This window comes from Girardinichthys multiradiatus, chromosome 15 (assembly GCF_021462225.1).
Source record: "Girardinichthys multiradiatus isolate DD_20200921_A chromosome 15, DD_fGirMul_XY1, whole genome shotgun sequence".
NCBI classification, from domain to species: Eukaryota; Metazoa; Chordata; class Actinopteri; order Cyprinodontiformes; family Goodeidae; genus Girardinichthys; species Girardinichthys multiradiatus.
Genome location: NC_061808.1, coordinates 27670637 through 27698178, shown reverse-complemented (window position 1 = coordinate 27698178; position 27542 = coordinate 27670637). Strand labels below are relative to the sequence as shown.

Genomic DNA, 27542 nt, shown 5'->3' with positions numbered 1-27542 from the left:
ATGTCTTACCTCTGGATTGTGGTAGCAACTGCTATTCATGACTCCCTACCTTAAACTATTAGTGCTGTTTTGTTTTTCACCATGTATGTGCATCATTCCTTGTATCAGAGCAATGATTTCCAAGATGGTTGCAGGCATAGTTGGAAAAATTCTGTCCCAGGATAACCAGCTGTTGGAGAGAGAAGATCCAGATCCTGATGACAACACGGAAATAGTTTAGTACGAAATGAAGTGTGTGCATATAGCCGAATGGAAGTGTAGATATGGATAACTTGTTTTAAACTAATCAATAATAAACAGGAGGGAATTGTTGGAAGATTTGTACATAAATTATCATTGCTTAGTTTAAAAAGGTTCTTTATCCTAAATGATTTATCATTAAAAGACATTTTCATTTATTTGGTTTGGTGAACTTTGATAGAAGTGGTTTGACTACTTTTCACATTTATCTTGAGTGTTTTATAAACTATTAACAGAATTGTCATCTTGCCTTAGAGTTGCATTTGGGTGGTTGCTATGCAGACTGAGCAGGAACTTGTGTGCATGCAGGGGTGTTCTGGGGAGAGGGCTGTTCGCACCCCAGCCAATCTTCGTCTCCTTGAGTGCCAGATGTGGACGTGTGTGCTGTATCATTACCTGGATAGACCCAGTTTTATACAGTAGGACTTGTATTTGTGAAACAGTGTGTGGTCACACTGACAATGCTGTAACATGAGTGTTTTTTTTTTCCTTTCTTTAATACAAGGCTGTGACACAGGGAAGCTCCTCTGAGAGAGAATGGACTGTCTCTCCCTGGCCAGCCAAAGATAACTTTGACTCGCTTGTGTCTTCATTGCATACCTTCTCTGAGTTTCCCAGTGTGTCTAACTCTGACATGAGCCAATCAGTAGCTTATATTATGTGTTCAGCAAACATGTCGGGAGACTACTGAGAAGTTTGGAAAGGAATGCTGCAGGTAGGCGTTCTAAGCAAATCGTTGCTCTGCTTGTGTGCAATAGCGTATAAAACTGAATGTGTCAAATGTTGATTATAGGAGTAGACTATCAAAGCCGCTGAGAAGCAGGAGGACTTTGTATTTAGTTTCAAATGGAATTGGTGAGTCTGTGTTTGTTGTTGGCTTTCACTAGCTTAGCCGCCCCATGTTGTTTAATGGGTCGGTTAGCCTTGTTGCTAATTAGCAGTGCTAGCTAATCTGCCTATTGAATATTATGGGCAGAGTGGCATGCATAATTTTTTTTGCCTGTTTCTCGTTCCATTGCATGAAATAATTGTGGAATTCATTTTGTTTGTTCAACAAACTCTTGTTGAATACTCTTGAAATATACTCTTGAAATATAAGTCAAGAGTATTTAATTTTCTTTTTGTTTATTGTTGTCTTATTTGAATAATATAGTGCAATATTATTTAAATTAGTAAAATATATTTTTATGCTATATATATTTCTTGATATTAAATTATTTTTGACATATTTAATACAGTTAGTATTATTTATTTGAATTTTGATGTGTGCACACAGATTAATATTTATATGGATTTATTGAATGCTGGCCCTGTGTTTTATACAGGCCAGGTTTTATATAAATAGCGAGCTACAGAAAAGAGCCCTGAACCTAGGACAAAGAGTGGCCAATTCCAATAATTGGGATCCTTCATTCCTAGTCTGGAGGAAATCGTTGGATCCATTTGCTCTATTCGCGCTGGTAGGAGGCTTCTGCAGCCAGTTTGAACTCTTTTCCCTTGGTTTTGGACAGTTTCAAACCTACATATTCCTTTTGTTGGGTTCACCCAACTTTTAAAGGCCTCATCATGTTCAACATGAATTGTTGACTTTTGCCTTCTACAAATGCATTTATTAAGGGACTGTTTTGAACTGTAAAATCCTTAACCTTGGGTATTGAGGAAAGTGTAAATTGATAATTTGCGAAAGAAAAACAATAATAAATTTCATTGTCTGTTGTTTGCAATGTTTCACTGTATACATTTCAATTGAATGGCCATTCAGTGTTTGTATATTCATTATTCATGGTGGTTGTTGCACAAAATTTAAATGCATGGTGCATGTTAAACATAATTTTATTCTGTGATTCTGTGTTTATTCTTAAATAGCCTCTCTTACCGAGACTCACCTAAATCTTCTTATACCTAGCCCAGTGAATAGTGGGATCAATTAAGTTTGTTATTGGTATATTTTATCCAAACAAATAACATACTCGCTACACAACCATCTGGTTTTCACAAAAACATCAAATCTATATAAAGGTTTACACTTCTTCTTTTCGCTGTGCACACATAGTTTAGCTGGTGGACATAACTCACAGTCTGGCTTCTGTTCCCACTCTAGTGCCTCCGGAACTGTCTACAATTCCTTCCACATTATGGTCTGCCCATAAATATGATGTGGGTCTAATTTCTGACTGTGAACCAGTTGTCATAACTCCTAAGTCTGATTATAGACCCCACCTAAAACAATATCCTCTGAGAAGAGAGGCTATTGAGGGCATTAGGCCAGTTTTCCACTCGCTAGTCCAGGCAGGAATAATTGTGCCATGTCCCACCTCACCAGTTAGAACACCCTTAATTCCTGTTAAAAAAAAAACAGACCTGAAGGCCAGCATGCCGAATGGCGATTTGTGCAAGATTTACAGGCAGTAAACAAAGCCATGGTACCACACGCCCCATCTGTCCCCAATCCCCACACTATTTTGTCCCAAATTCCTCCAGATGCAAACTTTTTTTCTGTTGTGGATCTTTCAAATGCATTTTTCTCCGTCCCATTGCATCCTGATAGCCACTTTTGGTTTGCATTTGAGTTTGATAGTAAACCTTACACTTTTACTAGACTGTGTCAAGGTTATTGTAAAAGTCCCACTATCTACAATGCTGCACTGAGAGATTATTTGGCTGATTTGCATCTTATTGAAGGTTCTGTCCTTCTTCAGTATGTGGATGACCTTTTAATTTGTGCACCAACTGAGCAGCAATGCAAATCAGACACTTTGAAATTGTTACATCACCTTTGTGCTAAGGGACATAAAGACTCCCTGTCAAAACTGCAATTTACTCAAAGTAAACTTACTTTCTTGGGACATGTGATTTCAGCTGCCTCCCATTCTTTGTCCACTGAGCGCACTCAAGCAGTCGTCAACATTCCTAAACCGCGCACAAAAAAATAAAATTATGTCCTTAGTGGGAATGACTTCTTATTGTCGTTCATTCATTCCCAGTTACTCTGTTCTGGAAAGTCCTTTGTCTTCTTTGATCTATGGGAAAAATCTCTCTGCCCAGGATTGCAATACCTGGACACCTGAGGCAGAAAAAGCATTTCAAGACTTAAAAAATGCACTCCAGCTTTGGTTTTGCCCCATCCTGCAAAACCTTTTATTCATCTGGTGGATGAAAAAAGTTTCATGTCCTCCGTCCTCCTACAACATCATGGTGGACACCTTAAACCTATTGCTTTTTTCTCTTCTAAACTTGATGCAGTAGCTGCAGGCTGCCCCAGATGTCTCAGAGCTGTGGCAGCAGCAGAAAAAGCTGTTGAGGCTTCCAGAGACATTGTGGGCTATTCTCCTTTAACATTGTATGTGCCACATGCTGTATTGATTATTCTCCTTGAACAAAAAACATCACATCTTTCAGCTGCACGTTGGCTGTGTTACACTTCTGTCCTTCTTGACATGTCCAGCATCACTGTAAAGCGTTGCACCACTCTAAACCCAGCCACTCCTTCCAACTGCTGATGATGGGGACCCTCATTCTTTTGCTGAAGTGCTACAGATTGTCTGTACTCCCAGACCAGACCGCTCTGATGAACCTATTCCAAACTCTGACCTCACCTTGTACATTGATGGGTGTTCCCGTCGCTCAGACTCGGGTGCAAACTTGGTGGGCTTAGCTGTATGCTCAGATTTTGAAGTCCTAATGTCAGGCCCTTTACCACCAAATTTTTCTGCACAAACTGCAGAACTGGTGGCTTTAACAAAAGCCTACAAATTGGCTGAAACGAAGTCTGTTACCATTTATACTGACAGTCAGTACTCATTTGGCGCATTGTGGAAACATCGCTCCTTTTTAAAGTCTGACGGTAAACCTATTCTTAATGCTACTCAGGTCTCTGACCTTCTGGATGCCATTTTGTTGCCCTCTAAAATAGGTGTTGTTAAATGCACTGCTCACTCACTCCTGTTTCCCTGGGAAACACCTCAGCTGACGCAGCTGCAAAAACCGCTGCTACTCTTCCTCTTTCGGCTGCTTTTCTGTCCTCACCGTCGACCCCCGAACCCTCTTTATTTTTAATTGAAATGCAGTTCTTTCCCTTGCCAGTAGAGAAACAGCTCTGACAATGCAATGGACGTTCTAACTCTGAAAAAGGGTGGTTTTCAGCTGATGGAAAACCTTGCCTCCTCAAAATTATTCCCCTGGTTTGCAAAGTGGAGTCATGAGTTAGACCATGTCTCCAAAAGGGGAATGCTTGATATGGTAACACAACAGTGGATCACAAAAGGATTTACAGTGGAAAACCACTGTAAAAAATATTTTATTTGTGCCTCGCACAATCCTAGTATAATTCAGACAGAAGGGTTGGAAGCTCATCCTCCACCTGAAGGCCCTTTTCAACATCTAATGATGGATTTCATTGAACTAACACCTTCTGCAGGTAAGAAATACTGTCTAGTGGTGGTTGACATGTTCTCTACGTGGGTAGAGGCGTTCCCATCAATCAGGCAGACAGTAGTGCAGTAGCAAAGGTGTTACTCTCTGAAAGGTGTTACTCTCTGAAATAATTCCCTGATGGGGAATACCACAGATCATCAGTAGTGATAATGGCACACATTTTGTAAATAAAGCTTTACAGGAAATGAGCTAAGTACTGGGTTTCACATCAAAAACACATTGTGCCTATCATCTCCAGTCTGGACGGGCTGTAGAGAGAGAGAATGGCACACTCAAGATTAAATGTTTTAAAATGTGTGGGGAGACAGGTCCCTCATGGAAAAAAACTGAAAAAAAGAATGCTTGGACACTGCTAGCATGATGGACAGGTTTATGGTGTGGCTCCCACAAAAACGTAAAAAAGAAAATGAAGTATCACCAAAACACCTTCCTTCCAAGCCAAAGGTTAGAAAATATGACAAATCATATCTTGTCTTTGGATTCACCTACACAATGGTGGGTAATGAGGAGAGACCACAGTGTGTTGTCTGTCTTAAAGTGCTAGCTTGTGACAATTTGAAGCCTAACAAGCTCAGACGCCACTTGGAGACAAAACATCCAGAGCACAAAGATAAGGCAGTTGGTTTTTTTCGTCAAAAACTCATAAACTGCAGTGCCCAGCAATGTCTTCTTACTAAAGTTGCATCTGTACCGGCAAATGCTCAACTCAGCTCATACAAAGTTGCCTACCGGGTGGCAAAGAGTAAAAGCCGCACACAAACGCAGAGGAATTAATACTTCCCTGTGCTATGGTCATAGTTTCAACTATGATTGATCACACAGCAGCCAGCAAACTACGGGCTGTTGCTCTGTCCAGTAATACTCACAATTGGTAGGTGCTTTAATGACATATCAAAGGACATAGAGGAGCAACTTAATGATAAATGTGTGACAACCACTTTGCTCTGCAGATGGATGAAGCAACTGACAGTAACAAAGACTGCTTACTGATACCTTACGTCAGATTCATAGATGGAGATGACATGAGGGAGGAATTGCTTGTCTGCAAACAAGTTCCCAGCAGAGCCACTGCAGAGGAACTGTTTAAAATCATTGACTCGTACTCAAAAGAGGCCAATCGGAAATGGGAGGACTGTGTGGGGATCTGCACAGACGGGGCGCAGGCTATGGCTGAGAAACGAGGAGGGCTGAAAGCGCCCTTCAAGTGGACACACTGCATGATACACTGTGAAGCACTGGTGTCTAAACAGCTAAGTTCCAAGCTTAATGAAGTAATGACCGGTGTCATCGGCACAGTCAAGTACATCAAAACACGACCCATCAAAGCCCGGGTTTTTTCTGCACTTTGTGAGGAAATTGGCTCTGAGCACACAGCTGTTCTGTTTCACAGCGAGTCCTGATGGCTGTCATGTGGGAAGGTGCTCTCCAGGGTCTTTGAGCTGCGAGATGAGATCCGCATCTTTTCGAAGGAAGAAGGCTGTGGACTTGCCCACAAATTTTCCTGTAACAAGTTCCTAATGAAACTTGCACACCTCAGTGACATGTTTTTAAAACTGAAGGAACTGAATTTGCAAAGCAGGGCACAAACACACACCCCCCACATCTGGCAAATAAAGTCACATCATTCATCAGAAGACTTGAGATGTGACAGCAGCGACTGAAAAACAGTAACGTAGACTCATTTGAGAACTTGAAATCATTCAATGAAGACAACAAGCTGCAGAACACAGTGATCTCATGCATGCAAGCACACAGCTCTGCCCTTCAGAAACATTTCCGCAGATATTTCCTGGTGCAGGATTCCAAAGAATATGACTGGGTCTATGATCTCTTCAGTACAAAATCACCTACAAACTTCAGCACATCAGAGGAGGAACAGTTCATTGATGTCACCTCTAATTCAACAATGCGGCTACAGTTTAAGTCACAGACACAGGCTGCATTTTGGATTGGAGTGGAGAAAGATTATCCACTGCTAGGTAAGAGAGCCCTGGCCATACTTCTCCCTTCTGCTGCATCCTACCTTTGTGAAATACGTTTCTCTGCTGTGGCCTCAATCAAGACAAAATACAAATCAAAGCTGGACATTGAAAACGAACTTAGAGTGGCAGTCTCACAACTGCAACCCAGATTTGAGAAGATCTGGAGCAACAAGCAGGCTCACACCAGTCACTAAAAAGATATGAAGATGAAAAATGTTATTTTTTTCACAAGAAACCTGTTTTTCCTCTCAGGGAGTTCATGTTTTTACACCCATTTTGCACATTTTTGAAAAACGGGTTAATAGCAATGTTGAATATTGTTATACTGTGAAAAATGTTACATATGAAATATTTACACTGTAAAGGCGATTTGTTGTTTTGTTACTTAAATGACTCTGTAGTTTATTTTATTGTAACCTGTAATTTACTGCAGTTTACTGAGTTATGAAATAAATTGCAATAGTTTGAAAACAAAATACGTGTTTTTCTGGTTGGAGGCTTGATATGTGCTAGGCAGGGGGGCAGCAAAATTTCCCTATGAATCAAAGGGGGCCCCATGAAAAAAAGTTTGGAAACCACTGGTTTAGTCTAAGCCGAACTGTCTGAAAATGGATATCAATATGTAAATTGTCTACAACTACTTGGTATTTAGGTCAAGATGCAACAGTAACACTTGATAAGCCTTTCAAAATACAGTGGCTTGTAAAAGTATTCATATCGCTTGAACTTTTCCACATATTGTCACATTACAACCACAACCACAAACATAAATATATTTTATTGTAATTTTATGGGAAAGACCAACACAAAGTGGTATACAATTGTGAAGTGGAACGAAACATGATTTATTTTTTTCTTTACAAGTAAAAAACTGAAAAGGGCATTGTGCAAAAGTATTCAAGCCCCCAATACGTTGTGGAACCACCTTTTGCTGCAATTACAGCTGTAAGTCTTTTAGGGTATGTCTCTACCAGCTTTGCAAATTTAGTGACTGAAATGTTTTGCCCATTCTTCTTTAAAAAACAGCTCAAGCTCAGTCAGATTAGATGGAGAGCGTTTGTGAAAAGCACTTTTCAGATCTTGCCACATATTCTTGATTGGGTTTAGGTCTGGACTTTGACTGGGCCATTCTAACACATGAATATGTTTTGTTTTAAACCGTTCCATTGTAGCCCTGGCTTTATGTTTAGGGTGGTTGTTCTGCTGGAAGGTGAACCTCTGACCCAGTCTCTAGTCTTTTGCAGACTCCAACAGGTTTTCTTCCAAGATTGTCCTGTATTTGGCTCCATCCATCTTCCCATCAACTCTGACCACCTTCCCTGTCCCTGCTCAAGATAAGCATCATCAATATGCCACCACCATATTTAACAGTGGAGATAGTGTGTCCAGAGTGATGTGCAGTGTTAGTTCTCCGCCACCCAAAAAGTTTTGCATTTTGGCCAAAAAGTTCAATTTTGGTCTCGTCTGACCAAAGCACCTTCTTCCACATGTTTGCTGTGTCCCCAACATGGCTTCTGGCAAATTGCAGACGGAATTTCTTATGGTTTTCTTCTTGCCACTCTTCCATAAAGACCACATTTGTGCAGTGCATTACTAATAGTTGTCCTATGGACAAATTCCCCACCTGAGCTGTGGATCTCTGCAGTTCATCCAGAGTCACCATGGGCCTCTTGGCTGCATCTCTGATCAGTGCTCTCCTTGTTCGGCCTGTAAGTTTAGATGGACAGCCTTGTCTTGGTAGGTTTACAGTTGTGCCATTATCTTTCCATTTCCAAATAATGGTAGGAACAGTGCTCCATGGGATGTTCAAAGCTTGGGAAATCTTTTTATAGCCTAAGCCTGTTTTAAACTATCCCTGACCTGTCTGGTGCGTTCCTTGGACTTCATGATGCTGTTTGCTCCCCAATATTCTCTTAACCAACCTCTGAGGCCGTCACAGAGCAGCTGTATTTGTACTGAGATTAGGTTACACGCAGGTGGACTCTATTTAGTCATTAGCAATCATCAGGCAACGTCTGAAGGCAATTGGTTGCACTCTAAGTAAAGGGGGCTGAATACCTTTGCACACCGCCATTTTCAGTTTTTTATTTGTAAAAAATGTTTTAAATCATGTATAATTTCTTCTCGTACTTGTCGTCTTCCGCTTATCCGGGACCGGGTCGCGGGGGCAGCAGACTCAGCAGAGACACCCAGACTTCCCTCTCCCCAATCACCTCCTCCAGCTACTCCAGGGGGGGCCCAAGGCGTTCCCAGGCCAGCCAAGAGACATAGTCCCTCCAGCGTGTCCTGGGCCGTGTCCTGGGCCTCCTCCCGGTGGGACGTGCCTGAAACACATCCCGAGGAAGGCGTCCAGGAGGCATCCGGTATAGATGCCGGAGCCACCTCAACTGGCTCCTCTCAATGTGGAGGAGCAGCAGCTCTACTCCAAGCCCCTCCTGGATGCCCGAGCTCCTCACCCTATCTCTAAGGGAGTGCCCGGCCACCCTACGGAAGAAGCTCATTTCAGCCGCTTGTATCCGGGATCTCGTTCTTTCGGTCATGACCCAAAGTTCATGGCCATAGGTGAAGGTAGGTGTGTAGACCGACTGGTAAATCGAGAGCTTCGCTTTTCGCCTGAGCACTCTCTTTACCACAATGGACCGGCACTGCGACCAGCACAGCGTTCTCATTACTGTGGCAGCCGCTCCGATCGGTTTGTCGATCTCCCGCTCCATTCTTCCCTCACTCGTGAACAAGACCCCGAGATACTTGAACACCGCCACTTGAGGCAGGAACTCCCCTCCAACCTGAAGGGGACAAGCCACCCTTTTCTGGTCGAGTACCATGACCTCTGACTTGGAGGAGCTGATCTTCATCCCAGCCGCTTCATACTCGGCTGCGAACCGCCCCAGCGCATGCTGTAGGTCTTGGCTAGAGGGGGCCAGCAGGACCACTTCATTTGCAAAAAGACGAGACGAAATCCACTGGTCCCCAAACCAGACCCCCTTGGCTGCGCCTAGAAATCCTGTCCATAAAGTTATGAACAGGACCAGTGACAAAGGGCAACCCTGCCGGAGTCCAACATGCACCGGGAACAGGTCCGACTTAGTGCCGGCAATGCGGACCAAACTCCTGCTCCGCTTGTACAGGGACCAGATGGTCCCTAATGAAGGGCCCCCGATTCCATACTCCTGGAGCACCCCCCACAGGGCATTATGAGGGACACAGTCGAATGCTTTCTCCAGGTCCACAAAACACATGTGAACCAGTTGGGCAAACTCCCATGAACCCTCGAGCACCCTGTACAGAGCTGTACAGAGCTGGTCCAGTGTTCCACGGCCGGGACGAAAACCACACTGCTCCTCCTGAAGCCGAGGTTCGACTATCGGCCGGATTCTCCTCTCCAATATCCTGGAATAGGCCTTACCAGGGAGTCTGAGAAGTGTGATCCCCCTGTAGTTGGAACACATCCTCCGGTCACCCTTCTTATGAAGGGGGACCACCACCCCAGTCTGCCAGTCCAGCGGCACTGTCTCCGACTGCCACGCAATGTTGAAGAGGCGTGCGTGTCAACCATGACAGCCCCACAACATCCAGAGATTTGAGGTACTCAGGGCGGATCTTATCTACTCCGGAAGCTTTATAACCACCTCGGTGACTTCAGCCTGGGTGATGAGTCCAACCCCGAGTCCCCAGTCTCTGTTTCCACCAGGGATGGCAGGATTGAGGAGATCCTCGAAGTACTCCTTCCACCGCCCGATAATGTCCCCAGTCGAGGTCAGCAGCCTCCCACCCCCACTGTAAACAGTGTTGGCGAAGCCCTGCTTCCCCCTCCTGAGGCGCCGGACGGTTTGCCAGAATTGCTTCGAGGCCAACCAGCAGTCCTTCTCCATGGCCTCACCGAACGCCTCCCAGGCCCGAGTTTTTGCCTCTGCCACAGCCCGGGCCGCAGCACGCTTGGCCTCACGGTACCCGTCAGCCGCCTCAGGTGTCCCACAAGCCAACCACAGCCGGTAGGACTCCTTCTTCAGCTTGACAGCGTCCCATACTGCCGGTGTCCACCACCGGGTTCTGAGATTGCCGCTGCGACAGGCACCGCAGACCTTACGGCCGTAGATACGGGCAGCAGCATCGACAAAGATGTGGAGAACATGGTCCACTCGGACTCTATGTCTCCAATATCCCCCGGAATCTGGTCAAAGCTCTCCCGGAGGTTGGAGTTGAATACATCCCTGGCCGAGGGCTCCGCCAGATGTTCCCAGCAGACCCTCACTATGCTCTTGGTCCTGCCAAGTCTTGTCCGGCTATAAATTCTTTCCACTTCACAATTGTATACCACTTTGTGTTGGCCTTTCACATAAAATTACAACAGAATATATTTATATTTGTGGTTGTAATGTGACAATATGTGGAAAAGTTCAAGGAGTATGAATACTTTTACAAGCCACTGTATATTATAAATGTGTTTTACTCAATGTTTGACAAGATGTGCTGTAGGAGCAGTATTTTTTCATGGAACTACTGATCTCTTCGTTCCAAGTAACAGTAATAAATTCTTGTTAAAAGTCACCTAAAGTTAAAGATCAAATGGCTGTATATTGCAGGATAAAATAGCGGGGCTTGTCTGTGCCTTTTTAAAATAGTTAAAAATTTACTAAACAAATGCTAAGGTTGTTGGTGTTTTGTAACTTTGTAAGGTCATAAAGCATTATTGGAGCTGTATAAATGGACGTTTGCTGTTTGATTTTTATATGACTTTTTTAAGAATTGACTTAAATTGCACGTCAAAGAAATATAAAAAAAATATGACCAAGATTTGGTTGGAAATAAAAGGCAGAATTTGGAAAATCGACTTCAAAAAGTTACTCCCATCTTCTCTGAGAGAGAGATGTGTTGTGATAATTACTATGGATATATTATTTAATATTGATATGTTAATATTTGATTAAATAATAATTTAGTCTGTTAGGTATTGTCTGGTGAATACTAGCCCAATAAGGTGGTGGTATGAGGACAATGGTGAAAGGGGTGAGCCAAGCTCTGACATTACTGAACAGGAAACTCTGTACACACAATGGAATAAATTCATAAAATTTCTTAAAATACAAGAATTTATTTATAAAAATAAGTCAAGTCAAAGTAAAACATATTTCAATCAACAAACTCTATACTATACTAGAACAATCCAACTAATCTACAAAGCAAACTGAAAGAATAAGGAATTTCTTAACCAAAAATAATTACTTCTGAATAGAAGTCAGAGATGTCCTCTTGTGTTTTGATTATGGGCTCAACACTCTTAATAATAACAATTAGTTATTTATCATTAATAATTGATAATTATTAAACAAAACCACTAAATGTCACTGTTTATTCAACCGCTTCACTGAAGGAGGGGGAACTTCGACCTTATTTTGACAGGTAAATCACTCACAAACACTTCTATTAATTATATATATGAAGATTTATTGAAGCCATATAGGCATGATATAACACAATTCTGTTCCAAAAACCTTTGCCTAACTAACAAGCACTATTCTACACTAAAGGGATAAAAGTGACTACCTAACAATAATAATAAAAGGAAATATATGCACATTGAGTGTCTATGAAGATCAAACCAGCAGTTTTATGGACAAAATGTGCAATTTGGGTTAACATTGAAAGAGAAGCCCTCCTGGTGCGCTGATGTCTCAATTGCGGCGATCAGCTGGTAAACGGTGGGCTGTGCCTTTAACCACTAGCAGCTGATTGCCCCAAATCTTGAACAAAGAGTCATAAAACTCTGAGGCAGAAACTCAGTGGAAAAACTCCAGTAATAAAACTGGAACAAAGGAATGGTCAGGCCACGAGGCCCAGACCGCAGCTGCTTTGAATGGAAAACTTTAAGAGTCCAACTTCTTACTCCTGGCTGATTTGGGATCAGCCGGACAAAACATGGACGCGCAGCTTCCTGATTGCATCCGCGCTGCGCGATACAGCTGCACAGCAAATTAAAATAGCTCATCCTAAAACACTTCAATCAGTATTGCATGCAACAGGTTGATACCTTAGATTAACTACTGGTGAAACTAAATCACCTTAACTATGCCTCATCCTGCCCAGACTTCTAAATGCACCTATTCAATTTAATATAAAAAAAAAAGAATCAAATTACTTGATGTTAATTTCTTCTCTCCACCGAGGATGGGTCAGGTTTGAAGGGAAACGTGGGGCATCACGTGTCTGTGATCAACTCAAAAGAAAAATGGTAAACTTCTCATCCTTCCAAAGGAGGAAAATATGAAGCCGTTTAGTCGACTGAATCACAAGGGGAAACTCCTCTCCTAGGAAATAAAACATCTGTGGGTTTTTCACTTGCGTCGGCGGGGTCTTCAATCACTATATGAATCTTCTGACCTTCTTGTATCAGACAGATTTCCAGCTTTCAAGCTCTCCCGGGAATGGCCATGTGGGGAAAAAAGTTTGCCTGCAAGCTTTTGTCTCTCCAGATATGCGCCTCCGTTGCGTCGTCCAAGTGAGACACGCTGGAAATGGCGGTTTAAAAGTTTGTTCCTTCAGCTTTTATAGCTCTGATGATGTCAGCTTCGATGTCCATCACTGCAACGAAGCCTGAGCTGTGCATGTTCAACTGCGCAGCCCAGTCGGCCCAAATGGATAACCCCAACAATACCATATGAACAAGTGAATAAAAGATGGTTAAAAACCATCACCAATAAAGTGATGCGACATTACCATTGCTTTTGAGTTTCTGAGTTCTTATTTCATTAAGCAGTTTCATCTTTAGTTTTATTCCATCAGAATTGTTGTGATTCATTTTGATCTCTGTCCCTTCAGATTGAATAACTGTAACATCTCAGGTAGAAGCTGTGAAGTTCTGGCCTCAGTTCTCAGCTCCCAGTCCTCTAATCTGAGAGAGATGGACCTGAGTAATAACAAGCTGCAGGATTCTGGAGTGGAGCTGCTGTCTTCCGGGCTGAAGAGTCCACACTGCAAACTGGAAACTCTCAGGTCTGAACATTATTAATATTGTTATGAACAAATACAGCCCTGTTTTATACCTGAATACATGCAGAATGTTTATGTGATAACGCACAGTGACTGAAGAAATGATGGATGACAGACTCTTTTGTAAGTTCATGTGAGGGGAGAGACTACATTAGTGATCACTTTCCAGTAAGTACAGTAATTAATTACAATATATTTAGATAAGGAGAATTCATATGAACAAGATGGAGCCTAAATAAAAAAATAAAGCTAACTGGCAAAATGTTCAATCAGTGAAAAGACAAGTCATTTGGTAACATTAAAGGGAAACATAGAAGTATGCACTAAACAGGTAACAGAACATCCATTAAATGTGAACACATACTTAGTATTCCAACAGAAACAATAAAAGAAAAGGGTGAAAGTGGTACCATGGTGGAATGAGGAATGTTGCAGAGCGGTTAAAGAGCGCAATAAAGCATTTAAAACATTACAGAAAAATATGACAGCAGAAAACCTTATAGACTACAAAAGGAAAAGCGCAGAGGCTCGTAAGATTATTAAGCATGCAAAAAAGAAAACATGGAGAGATTATTGCTCCACCATAAGATCAGAAATAAAAATAAATAAAATTACAAAATGTCTGGTAAATGTTTCCTGCAACTGTTTTAGAATTGTGCCGCTCCAGGTGATACCAGGACGGAGTAGCTATGTTACTTTTCATCCTGATTAATTCTTTTAAAGAATTCAAACTGCTCTTGTGGTGAATAGAGATTTATATTTTTGGATGGTTATCCTCTCCGGTATCAGATCCTGTGCAGCTAGAAGACTTTTTGCTGATACTTTTCTTCTTTTAAACATTTGTTATGATGTGCCATCATGGCAATGGGGTGGTTTTTTTTTTTACAACTGGTAGCATATGATTAATATCTTAAAAGCTCAAATAATACTTCAACTACAGCTCGAAATCCCTGATGAGTTGAGAAGGTGGCGCTGTGGATGCAGAGCACGAGCAAAGAGAGGAGAAGGAGGAAGTTCAAACCATCTCTTCCATCGATTCTGATGGGCAATGTGAGATCGTTGGGAAACAAGTTGGATGAACTCCAAGCCCTACAATGGAACCAGCCAGAGTATTGGGAATGCAGTATTATGTGTTTCAATGAGACATGGCAGACACACGTCTAAAGCAAGACCTCATTGTCCGAGCTGCTGTACTCTGTTGGTGGTTAGACGTCTCGGGGCTCCCCCAAATCTTTCCCCTGAAGCGACCACACTGTCTACAACACTTTCTCTTAAAGGAATGACTCTCAAACAGTACTATATTTTTAACACTTTTAATCTAAATAAGGCAGAGGAATGGTTACAGACATCAGCACTGAGCCTCCTGTCCTGGATCCGCTGGGTGATCTAGGTGGCGAAGCAGCTATGTCACTGGTCAGGTAATAAACCTTATGTATAAACCGTAGGTCATTTGTCCTTGTAGTGTATGTCAATGAGGATTCTTATCCATATCCTAACAAAAGTCAAAACATTAGAATTTATACTTTATTTTACTTTCCGCCTCATTATTTGCTATTTTTATTGAACCACTAGCGGCAGCAATCAGGCAAACTAAAGATATTAAAGACATAAAAAGCATGAATATTGAACATAAATCTCAAAATGGTTTAAACACAGTCCTCTAGATTAACCCTGGCTAGACATAGAACAGACATTATGGAATAATATTGAGATTTCAGACCAACCATTTATCGACTCAAATATAAAACGACATGTATGCTTTAAAAGCCTTAATATCAGCGCCTCTCTGACAGCATGGTGGGAATATCTACAAATGGCAGGGTCTTCATTAATCCCATGCAGACGTACACCCATGTGAAACAATCCTGACATCCTACAAAAAAATTTGATTTAACGTTCCAGATTGGAGGAGTAAAGGAATTGAACACCCGGAACATATATTTGAAGGATTTCAGTTCATCCCACTTAACAGATTAATTATACAATATGGGATGGACAAGAATACATTTTTAGAGTAACAACAAATTTAATCTATAATAGATAATAAATTTAGGCTTAAAAACGTTAGGTTACAAATGCCATGAAGTGCACTTGAGTTCCTAAAACTCAACCCCCCGAAATTAATGTCTAAAATATATAGGACACTGTCTAATATAGATGAATGACTTTCCCTTCCTATTACGAAATCGGAGGTGGATTTGTCAACTTTGACCAAACATTCTGGTCTCAGATATGTTCCAGAATTTTTAAAATGACTAGTAACCCCAGTTTACAATTAATACAATATAAAATCCTTCATAGAGTATACTATACAGGTCAGCGGATGTTCAGGATGGGTTTTGCACCATCTAATACTTGCTTACACTGCACAGGCAATATACCTAACAATTACGTCCACACTATGCTTATGTGCACCTGTTCAGAGGTTCTGGTGCCTGATATGTGAAGACTTATCAAAGTGTCTGAGATGTAATATTTCACCTTCCCCTTCAGTTTGTTTGTTGGGCAACTTAGATGATATCACCATGGAGACAAATTGCATGACATGGTTTTCAGTGCCTTATGTATCGCTAAGAAAACTATTCTCATGAATTGGAAAAATAAAAACCTTTTTAATATTATCCAGTATAGAAACCTTTTGTTTGATTATATAAGTTTTGAAACAGCCTCTGCCTCCATATCAGATCAATCTCTCTGGGCTCCTTTAATCGGCTCCATCACCTCGTAGGGCTGGGGCACCTTTGGCTTTATCCAATGGGGCATTGTGGCGGATACAGGGGGTGTCTGGGTTTAGAGCGTTTGGGGCGTCCCTGGGCGAGGGTCATAGGGGGGTGTGGCGCCAGGAGCCATGGCCCCCACCGGAGTGGGGCTTTGGTGGCTCTCTGGGTCAGGCATCTGGTGGCTGCATGCGATGCTTTTGGGGGCCTGTGCTGGCGAACCAAGGTTACTGACCTGGTGGCCGTGCTGCTCCTGGGCAGGTCTGGGGTGGTCTCGGGGTTCCTGGGGTGGGTCGCCCCCATGCTGGATTCTGTCCTCCGCTGTATGGCGTGCTGTGGTGTTGGGGTGGTGTTCCTGTGCGTGGCGGCTCTGGCCTGCGAGTGTGGGTGCTGGGGGGAGCCTCAGCGGTTGAATCGATGTGGTTGCTTCTCTGCTGGGTGGTTCCTGGTGGGTGGTGGGTGCTGGTGGTCTTCACCGTGCCCTTACTGACATATGGAAGGATGTGTGGTGTTGCTGTGGCGTTGGCTCAGGGGAAATACGGCTTGGCTTAACTCTATCTTTTTGGCTCTATGTTTTTGCTTGGCTGGCCTGGTGAAGGCCACCAGCCCCAGGTGCTTGCCGCTGGCCGGGGACCTCTTGCTTGGTGAGTTTGTCCTGTCTTGGGTGTGGGATCTGGGGTTCCATTGTGTGCACGGTGCTCGGTGGTGTCTGCCCTGTTGCACCTGTGAGTGGAGGTTGTGGTGGCATTGCACAGGGCCCTTGCGCTGCCGTCTCAACTTTAAAAACATAGAAAGAGAACAAACAGGGCACGTGTGCTGCTGATAGCCTGCTAGCACTAAGGTAGCCGAGTTTCACACAAACAAAACTTCATAAAATGAAAAACGATTAGATCATTTCATCCTAACTGTTAATCTGTCCAAAACACTTAACCTCATGAACCGTGGTGAGGAAACATTGTCCAAGGGCAAAGTTTGAAGAAAGTATCCACAGTCAACAAGCGGTTAGCTCGGTAGCTTCACGGGGGGTTGAAGGTGCGTTTGCTCTGAACAAAAGGGTTAGCTCCGGAGCTCTAGCTGGGTGGCCCGTCCTGTCCGCTCCTACAGGGCTCCGAGAGAAAGTCAAGCAATGCTTGTACCTTAATTACCCCCGTTCATGAATGAAAATACCGGATACTCAGACAGTATTTCATTCGTACTTATCTTTGCATATGATCGATGATTGAATGACACTCTTGGATCCAGTTTGAAGAGTTTATGTCTGTTTGCCAGCAAAGAGACATCAGCGCGCTTGTCTCCCCTATCCCGATGATCACCGGTGGAAGAGCAAGTGTGGAGCCAACAAGAATGCCAATCATGCAGATGACCTCCATCCTGCAACAGAGAAATCCTGATTATAGAAGGGAATTTTATGGGTGGAGTTGTTAGTAGTTAGTGCATGTTAGTGTGGGATTGTTTAACATTCACCTATCTGGCTGACCCTATGCATTATCCTCTCCTCCTTCCTGTCCGGAAGGGAGCCCTGTTTCTGTGGAGGAGAGTCTGTTGTAGGGTTTGATCTGGTTTGCATGAACCCATTTGTACACCGGGGCCTGTTTGGATTTTGAGATCCTTATTCTGTAAGCCACTGGTGAGAGTTTTCCCACAATTTCGAAGGGGCCCGCCCATTTTCATTAATGTCAGAGCTCGTCTCACATCTTTCTATTTTGTCCTAATACCATCGTCTTACTGGGCTGGTATTCACAGGACAACCCTTAACAGACCGAAATATTATTTGATAAAATATTAAAATATTAATATTAAATATTAAATAATATTCTCAGATTCATAATTCTAACACTGCTAAGCAAGTTCTCACATCACCAACCGCCAATTCATGTCCACTATACGCCGTCAGAAATTATTTGATCCAAATGGGCACTCCTTTTGTTGGATCTGGAGGTGTGGATCTCAGTGTACAGTGCCTTTCGAAAGTACTCGGCCCCCTTGAACTGGTCAACCTCTTGCCACATTTCAGGCTTCGAACATAAAGATGTAAAATTCACATTTTTTGTGAAGAATCAACAACAAATGGGACACAATCGTGAAGTGGAATGAAATTTATTGGATGTGTCAAACTTTTTTAACAAATAAAAAAACTGAAAAGTGGGGCATGCAATATTATTCGGACCCCTTGCATTAATACTTGGTAGCACCACCCTTTGCTGCAATTACAGCTGCAAGTTGCTTGGGGTATGTTTCTATCAGTTTTGCACATCGAGAGACTGAAATTCTTGCCCATTCTTCCTTGCAAAACAGCTGGAGCTCAGTGAGGTTGGATGGAGAGCGTTCGTGAACAGCAGTCTTCAGCTCTTTCCACAGATTCTCGATTGGATTCAGGTCTGGACTTTGACTTGGCCATTCCAACACCTGGATACGTTTATTTGTGAACCATTCCATTGTAGATTTGGCTTTATGTTTTGGATCATTGTCTTGTTGGAAGATAAATCTCTGTCCCAGTCTGAGGTCTCTTGCAGACTCCAACAGGTTTTCTTCAGGAATGGTCCTGTATTTGGCCCCATCCATTTTCCCATCAATTTTGACCATCTTCCCTGTCCCTGCTGACGAAAAGCAGGCCCAAACCATGATGCTGCCACCACCATGTTTGACAGTGGGGATGGTGTGTTCAGGGTGATGAGCTGTGTTGCTTTTACGCCAAACATATCGTTTTGCATTGTGGCCAAACAGTTCGATTTTGGTTTCATCTGACCAGAGCACCTTCTTCCATGTTTGGTGTGTCTCCCAGGTGCCTTGTGGCAAACTTTAAACGAAACTTTTTATGGATATCTTTGAGAAATGGCTTTCTTCTTGCCACTCTTCCATAAAGGCCAGATTTGTGCAGTGTACGACTGATTGTTGTCCTATGGACAGACTCTCCCACCTCAGCTGTAGATCTCTGCAGTTCATCCAGAGTGATCATGGGCCTCTTGGCTGTATCTCTGATCAGTCTTCTCCTTGTTCGAGATGAAAGTTTAGAGGGATGGCCGGGTCTTGGTAGATTTGTAGTGGTCTGATACTTCCATTTCAATATGATTGCTTGCACAGTTCTCCTTGGGATGTTTAAAGCTTGGGAAATCTTTTTGTATCCATATCCGGCTTTAAACTTCTCCGCAACAGTATCTCGGACCTGCCTGGTGTGTTCCTTGGTCTTCATGATGCTCTCTGCGCTTTGAACAGAACCCTGAGACTATTACAGAGCAGGTGCATTTATACGGAGACTTGATGACACACAGGTGGATTCTATTTATCATCATCAGTCATTTGGGACAACATTGGATCATTCAGAGATCCTCACTGAACTTCTGGAATGAGTTTGCTGCACTGAAAGTAAAGGGGCCGAATAATATTGCATGCCCCACTTTTCAGTTTTTTATTTGTTAAAAACGTTTGACACATCCAATAAATTTCATTCCACTTCACGATTGTGTCCCACTTGTTGTTTATTCTTCACAAAAAATGTGAATTTTATATCTTTATGTTTGAAACCTGAAATTTGAAAAGTTGACAGTTCAAGTGGGCCGAGTACTTTCGAAAGGCACTGTAAGCTAGAGTGCTGTATGTGAGTGTCTACATTCGCCCTGCAGCATTATAGGTCTGAATTAAAGGCATGTTGGCAGCAGTATCAATTCTATCAGACATTTCAAATACAAAAATAACATTTTTCTGAAAGGATCCCCCTGACAATGTTGGCCAGTCGGTGTCAGGGCATCCCGGATGGAGAGGGTAACCAGGACACATTTTTCCTGTCAAGTCAACATGTAGTCAGGCCCAAAGAACCTCCCCCCCACCAAGTTTTTCCTGACCCACAGAAATACATATGTGTTTGTTGGCTATTCATACTTTAGAAATCCTTCTTCCCTCTGTGATGATTGTACCACCAGGTTCCAAAGCAGAGACCTTTTTTCAAATTTACTGGCACACGCTCTTTCAAACTCAACAAATAGAATTTGTATTATTTATTTTTTTATCACATTCCCTCTTTTGTCTTTATCACATTCCCTCTTTTGAAGTAACCAACCCCCTAAGTCCAAAGATATCCCATTAGTACTCCCTCAGGTGCTTTCTGATTTCTCTGAGGTTTCTTTCAGAAGATAGCCCTCCCTTAGTTTGTCCCTCATCCAACCAAACCTTCACACAGTATGTGGTGGAGCTTACCACTTTAAAAGGTACACCTGTCTGTATATCTACTGCCCAGGTCCAATCTGCTCTGGAGTCTCTCCCGTTGGTTCTCTGGTTTGGAGCCTCCTGTATGTTATGAGACAAAAACTTCACCCTAGATTACTTATTAATTGTTGAACGTTTCATATTAATTCCTCTCTGTGAATCCAGCTTGGGTGCACAGCCACACTTGGAAAGAGAAGATGAAAGGAGAAGGCATGGTTCTTCCTGTCAGCAGCTCATGTGGTGCTAAACCCATGTGCTCAGTTGGTGATGATCTCATAGAAAACATCACCAAGGGCAGCGCATCCAGCCATGTTATGTTGGTATCAGCACAAACAATTGTTCTTTGGTTATGAGTTTAGCTCTCTCAACTCACCTGGTGAAAGTATCAACTGTTATATATGGATAATCTAATAGACTCATCCTCTCACCTTTAACCAGAATCATATTTATTGTAGCCCAGTCAATTGATAATTTAGTCCTTCTAACCACTAGTCAATGTTAGATATGTCCAAACCGTTAATTTCCATAATAATTTTGAAATCATCCCCAGAACAAAATATTCGATTAGTTTTCCAGAGTTCAAACAGGACAAATTGTTGGTGCACGTCTTGCTGGCGCATCTGTGACCAAGACAGCAAGTCACGGTATCCAGGGTAATGTCAGCATACCACCAAGAAGGACGAACCACATCCAACAGGATTAACTGTGGACACAAGAGGAAGCTGTCTGAAAGGGATGTTCGGGTGCTAACTCGGATTGTATCTAAAATACATAAAACCACATCTGCCCAAATCACAGCTGAATTAAATGTGCACCTCAACTCTCCTGTTTCCACCAGAACTGTCCGTCGGGAGCTCCACAGGGTCAATATACACAGCCGGGCTGCTATAGCCAAACCTTTGGTCACTCATGCTGATCCCAAACGTCGGTTTCAATGGTGCAAGGAGCGCAATTCTTGGGCTGTGGACAATGTGAAACATGTATTGTTCTCTGATGAGTATAAAAATATTCAATTAGTCTTAGATCAGGAAACAGTTCAAATTATATTTATCATGCCACATATACCCAAAGTTTTAATTGGCATGAAACAGTCATTCATTCCACAAAAATGAACAGACAAAATGAACAGATATTGGCCACATATGAGTTCGGTTAAACTGTAAATACCAAATTTGAAAACAAAAAATAAAAATCTCATCTCCACCACGTATTGAGTTAGCAATGCTGTATTCGACCTTATCTTGTTTTAACTTAGGATCCTGTTTAAAAATAAGTGTGCAAAACTTTAGAGAGTGAAACCACTTTGTTTCTCTAAATGGTAAAAAATTGACTGTTGTTTTAAGTTGTTAAAGCATCTTTTTGGGGAAAGCTTGCTAATATTCTTTTCCTCCCCGTTTCTCATGCTTGCTAGGCAGGGAACTCATTGTCTCGTTATATCTGTCATTCATTCACTTCACACACACACACACTTTCATACGCTCTGGCCAACCAGCACTGTTTCCTGGTTCAAATGAGAGCTTGTTTCTTTAACTCTCAGACACCAAAGCTTATTCACAGTAGACTTTATTCAGTGAGCTAGCGTCCGTTAGCTTAGCATCCACCAGTCAAGATCCATCAGTGTAAAGTGTCCCCCATATGTTACTTCCCAGAGCTCACTGTCATTGACTCACACACGTACACTGGCCAGTTGATGTTACAATTTTATATTCTCACAGCTGTTCACTCACAAGGAAGTCAGTGGATTTTAGATTTTTTAAGAAAGCTATCTACTCCTCTCGGCAGTATCTTTCCAACTTCTTAAGGAAGTTTCAGGACCCAACAGACCTTAGCCGAGTGTATGTGTCTACAAGGAATTGGGCACCTTTTAAATCTTGTAAGAAGTTCAGAGGGCTGTTTAAACACAAAACACTTCCTCCTGGCAGTATTTTTTGAACTTCTTAAGTAAGTTACTGGATCGACAAACCCTTGCACAGTATGCGTGTCTATGTGGAAGTGGGCAGCATTTAAATCTGGTAAGAAGATTAGAGGGCCGTTTAAACTTAAAACACTTCCCCCGGCAGTATTTTTTAAACTTCTTAAGGAATTTATTGGACCCGACAAATGGCCTGCCGGCCGGCCGGCTCTTAGGCATAGCCTCACATTGCCCGTGGCCGATTGATCCCGTTGGGCCGCCCCGTGGCCCGAATGTTCCCGAACGGCCGCGAGGGCCAATATAACCCGTTTCATACGCCGCCTTTAGTTCCCTTGAATGCCGGACCTCCCAGAACGAGAATAGGTGCACCTGGGGACTTTTGGCATACATTTAAAGGTGGTGATATGGATGAGAATTGGCCCAAAAGCACTGGGCTTTTGAGACTTTTGGTTAACGTTCAAAGGAGGTGATATGTATGAGACGGCCGTACATTATCATTGGGGAAGGTGTAGGGGAAAAGTCAATGGGATACATGTCAAAAACTTGGCAAACTGTCCCATTGGCCCACTGGGACTTTTCCTTACACTTTCACCAATGATAATGTGTGCCAAGAGTCTGGAAAGTAAGGTGTTTTGGGACTTTTGTCATACATTATCATTATGGAAAGTGTCAGGAAATTCCAATTGGACTTTTGCCTAACAGTATTCTGTGGAGTAATCCTGGGGATTTTTCAAAAAATCCCGTGTCAAAGAAACAGGTTTGGAGGTGGGAAGCATGGATCATGCTTACTTAGGAATTTGACACTGGAATAGCGAAGTAGAGGCCGACACACGAATACAGTCCGAATCACAAATGATGACCCAAAAAGATTTCAAGTGCAAAGCTAGGGCCTTTGCTGTCCTTTCTTAAACTACCAAAACATGCATCAGCCCCAAACAAAATCACACAATATACTCATCGGGGTCTCAATAATTACTTGGAATAGTGTTATTTGTGGAAATTGATGGGTTCTCTCCAGGGTCGTATAGTCCGAAGACACCTAAGTTGCCCTTAGGTGTGTGAATGAGTGTTTGGTGTGTTTGTTTGTTTGCTTGGTTGTTTGTTTGTGTGTTGCACTGCAATGGACTGGCGACCTGTCTGGAGTGTACCCCACCTCCCGCCCATAGACTGCTGCAGATAAGCACCAGCTTCCCCGCAACCCACTATGGACGAAGCGGTGGAAAATGATTGATTGACTATAGATATCTATATATAGAGAGAGAAGCTCTGAATTATCTAAAGTAAACAGAATACTTTTATAATCCCAGAGGTTGTGAAAACCATTCAATTGATCTATTTTGAAATAATCATTGTATTCCAGCATCACTTTTGACCAATGTTAATCTTATTTTTCCTACTCAAATAAATTGCCAACTTTGCTTGACCTTGAGAGAGAGAGTGTTGTAAAGTGCAAGCACAATAATCTACAAAGAAGAAAGCAGTAGCATACCTGTGGAGGAGGGCAGAGACTAGTTAGTTGGCAGTCAGGGTTTAAAAACTAAGGACCTTGCCAGGTCCTCAGGTGTCCCATTTCAGTAAACAGTGCTGTATATGAAAGATAAATGCCCAACCCAAACACATGGGTCCTGCAGGGGTCGTAACAGTGGAACATAAGTACCGACCCAATATAGGGTTTCTAATTTTATCTGAGCAAACTTTGATCATCCTGACTGTTCATGGATTGAGAAAACATTTTACGTACAAATAACATCTGTTTGTTTTTATTTTGACTTGTTTTGTTTTGTCTCTCAGACTTAGATCCTGTAACCTCTCAGGAAGAACTTGTGAAGTTCTGTCATCAGTTCTTAGCTCTCAGTCCTGCTGCCTGAGAGAGGTTGACCTGCAGAACAACAACCTACAAGATTCAGGGGAGTTTCTGTCTGGTTCAGACTATACACTGGAAATATTCAGGTAAAGATTCATCAAACTGTTTCTTTTGGGTTTTATTGAGGAACAGTATTCTCTGTTTCAGAAATTAAAATGGTTTAAATGCCAAGTTGATGATTTTCTGGTAAATCCTTCTGAGTCATTATTTTCTCATCTGGAACAGACAGTAGTTAGTTCATCATCTGTTTCATTGTCTTATTTAGAATCATGTGGGACCAAGATCAAACCCTGTCCTGGTCACTTTGACTGGACTTTGGTTTTATATAAAGTCTCTTTAAGTTCACTCTTCTAGCCAAACACTTTAGTTCTAACTGCTTACAGAACATTTACTCATCTACTCACCAATTCCTGGAAAGTCTGTATACTCAAGATAGCCTCCAGAGATTCACCTCATGTCAGAGAACAAAGCAGGAGGACACAAATAATGACAACGCAAAGACAGGTGAATCTGCTGGAGTCAGAACCTGAACCAGTGAACAAACACGCCATCATCCAGTTCCCAGCGGATGGTGTTTGTTTGTTCCCCAGTTTCTGGACATGAAACTGGATCATCTGTGTCCAGAGAAAAGTTACAGCAGAACATCAGAGATTTTAACCTTGTCTGCTTCTCTGAGGCATGGAGAACCCCAGTGGTTCTGGACCTCACCATGATATGGTCCAATTGTTTAACCCTCCACTGGGTGGACAGAACAGCAAAGGCAGGAACATCAACAGGTGGTGGAGTGCGTGTCATATCTAACAACAGATGGTTTGATGGTGTGAACATTGGGATTTTCCCATTCTGATTTAGCACATCTGGAGCATCTGTCCATCAGTTTACCTGCTCTGACCATCCTTCTGGAATGTTTGCATAATGTGCTCAGTGATTATCAGAACAGTCACCTGGATGCTACTCCTGTCATAGCAGATTACTTTAATAGTTCAAGTCTCAGACAGGTCAGGACTCGTTGCATTACGATCTTTAAGCAGATGAAGCTGCCGCTGTTCATCTTGTCCAGGAGGCAGAGCCAAGATGCTGAAAAACCTGCTTGATTGTCTCTTAATCGCCTTCTATCTCAGTGTGGATGTTGAACTAAATAAACCTTGATGATGTGCCTGCTCTTCAAACTGGAGATAAAGAACCAGACTGGATGGTGTCCTCCTTCCGCCTGTTTCAAAAAGATGAAATGAAAAGAATGAATTCAAATTGGGCTGAAACATGACAACTACAGGACAGGATTTTGGAGACGCTCCTTTCAAATGGATGTGTCCAAATGTTGGACAGTTGTATTCTAAGTGCAGAAGAACTGAGCCATGTAACGTCTGCTGTGGCAGAACCTTCAGTAATGAGACACCTTGGTTGATTTTGACTTTTAATGTTAAAAGCAGGAAATTAAGAGAATTGGGTCCAGAGGTCTGGCTGACAGCAGCTTGGCTGACACAGACATGAGCCAAGGTTCCTCAGTCTTGAGTTAGTTTTATACAGCATAGTTCATTGTTAGCAACTAACAGACAGTACAGACTGTGTCATGTTGTCTTGGTTGATATTGCTCTTTAAGTTAAGGTCTCTCCCACAATGGACCAGGCAACGTATAAAGCAGGTCAGAGTCCAAATGACCCAGATCCAGTTCTTCCAGCAGCATGTCAGAGTGGAATCTGATCTGATCAATTACAATGTCCATGTTTGCTGCTGAAAGAGACTCATGGTCTGACCCTTCTCCTCCTTTCAGGGAGCCTGCTGGAGTCCTATGGTTGAAACCAGATCTGAGGAAGTGTAAGTGTTTTTGATTCATGACAACAAAGCAGCTCACATTCCACCATCTTCAAACTGTCCATCACTCATACGGGAGTCATCATCAAAATGTCAATACATGATCAATAAATGTCAATAACTGCAACTGTATTTTTTTTCTCTCAATCAGATTCCTGTCAGCTCACAATTGACACAAACACAGTGAACAGAAAGCTGAAACTGTCTGAAGGCAACAGGAAGTTGACACGTGGGGAGGAGCTTCAATCATATCCTGATCATCCAGACAGATTTGATGTTCCTCAGCTGCTGTGTAGTGATGGTCTGACTGGTCGCTGTTACTGGGAGGTTGAGTGGAGAGGGGAAGTTTTTATATCAGTGAGTTACAGAAGAATCAGGAGGAAAGGAGACAGAGATGATTGTTGGTTTGGATATAATGATCAGTCCTGGAGTCTTAGCTGCTCTGATGATGGTTACTATGTCTGGCACAATAACCAGAGAAAACCCTGCTCCTCCTCATCACTCTCCTCTGATTCTAACAGAGTAGCAGTGTATGTGGACTATCTTGCTGGCATTCTGTCCTTCTACATAGTCTCCTCTGTGCCGATCCACTTGCACACCTTCAAAACCACATTCACTAACCCTCTTTATCCTGGATTCAGAATCAGTTCTGATTCCTCTGTGTTTCTGTGTTGAGTATAGTCTCCCCTTGTTAGAGAAACAATCTCACTGTTGATGTCTCTTTCACTCAGAAACATTTTCATATTCACTCGGTTTGTTTCTGAAACTTTTGTTTCATCTTCCTTGTAAACTTCATCCTTTTCCAATCCTTTAAAGTTGGAAGTTGGGATTACTCCAGCATTCAAAGATTTTGTTCTGTTTGCCGTGAAAGCTTCATTTAGGGTTTTTCTAGCAATGTGCTTCCTGTGCTATACCAAGGTTGCTGCTAGAGTTGATTCTTTACTGGCTCTGTACGACTCTTCCAGTAAATGTTTGATCCTGGTTCTTAATCTCACCATCTGAAGACGTTTTTACATTTCTATCTACAATCTTTTCTGTCATGGTTCTTGTTTGTGTCACTAATGTAGTTTTTCTTTATTTGATCTGAACAGTTTTGTACTTTAGTCCCAGATAAACAGACTGCCTCCTCAGGATCTGTGGGTTGTGAAGCTCAGGGTTTCTGGAACTGATTTGTGATAAAAAATGATGACATGAGTGGAGCTGCTGTTTTACCTGCCCAGATGGTTGTTCAGTTCCTCACTGTTAGTATCTGCTATGTTTTAATGAGCCAGATCAGTTCACAATATGACTTCTGATGAGACTGTTCCTAAAGAAGAATCATTCCAGACCATCTGTGGCTGAACTGCAGATGATGGAAATGTGAATATTGGAGAATAAAACAGCATTTGCTACCA

General features: G+C 42.4%; 1 protein-coding gene and 1 long non-coding RNA gene across 3 annotated transcripts; one reads left to right on the top strand and one right to left on the bottom strand.

The window, feature by feature from the left end:
- The first annotated feature begins 540 nt into the window (after nt 1-540).
- LOC124881738 (stonustoxin subunit alpha-like) lies at nt 541-27542 on the top strand. The gene is made up of 6 exons (XM_047387487.1): nt 541-955; nt 1034-1095; nt 13473-13646; nt 24264-24422; nt 26108-26151; nt 26300-27542. The coding sequence occupies exons 3-6, from the start codon at nt 13555-13557 to the stop codon at nt 26821-26823; spliced, it is 819 nt and encodes a 272-aa protein (XP_047243443.1). The 5' UTR covers nt 541-955; nt 1034-1095; nt 13473-13554; the 3' UTR covers nt 26824-27542.
- On the bottom strand, nt 17567-21391 carry LOC124881739. 2 transcript variants are annotated; one of them, XR_007041733.1, is made up of 4 exons: nt 21376-21391; nt 20552-21263; nt 17825-17885; nt 17567-17731 (listed from the first exon to the last, which is right to left on the bottom strand). It is a non-coding gene; the product is annotated as an uncharacterized LOC124881739 (long non-coding RNA). The 2 variants fall into 2 exon arrangements; XR_007041732.1 differs by lacking the exon at nt 17825-17885.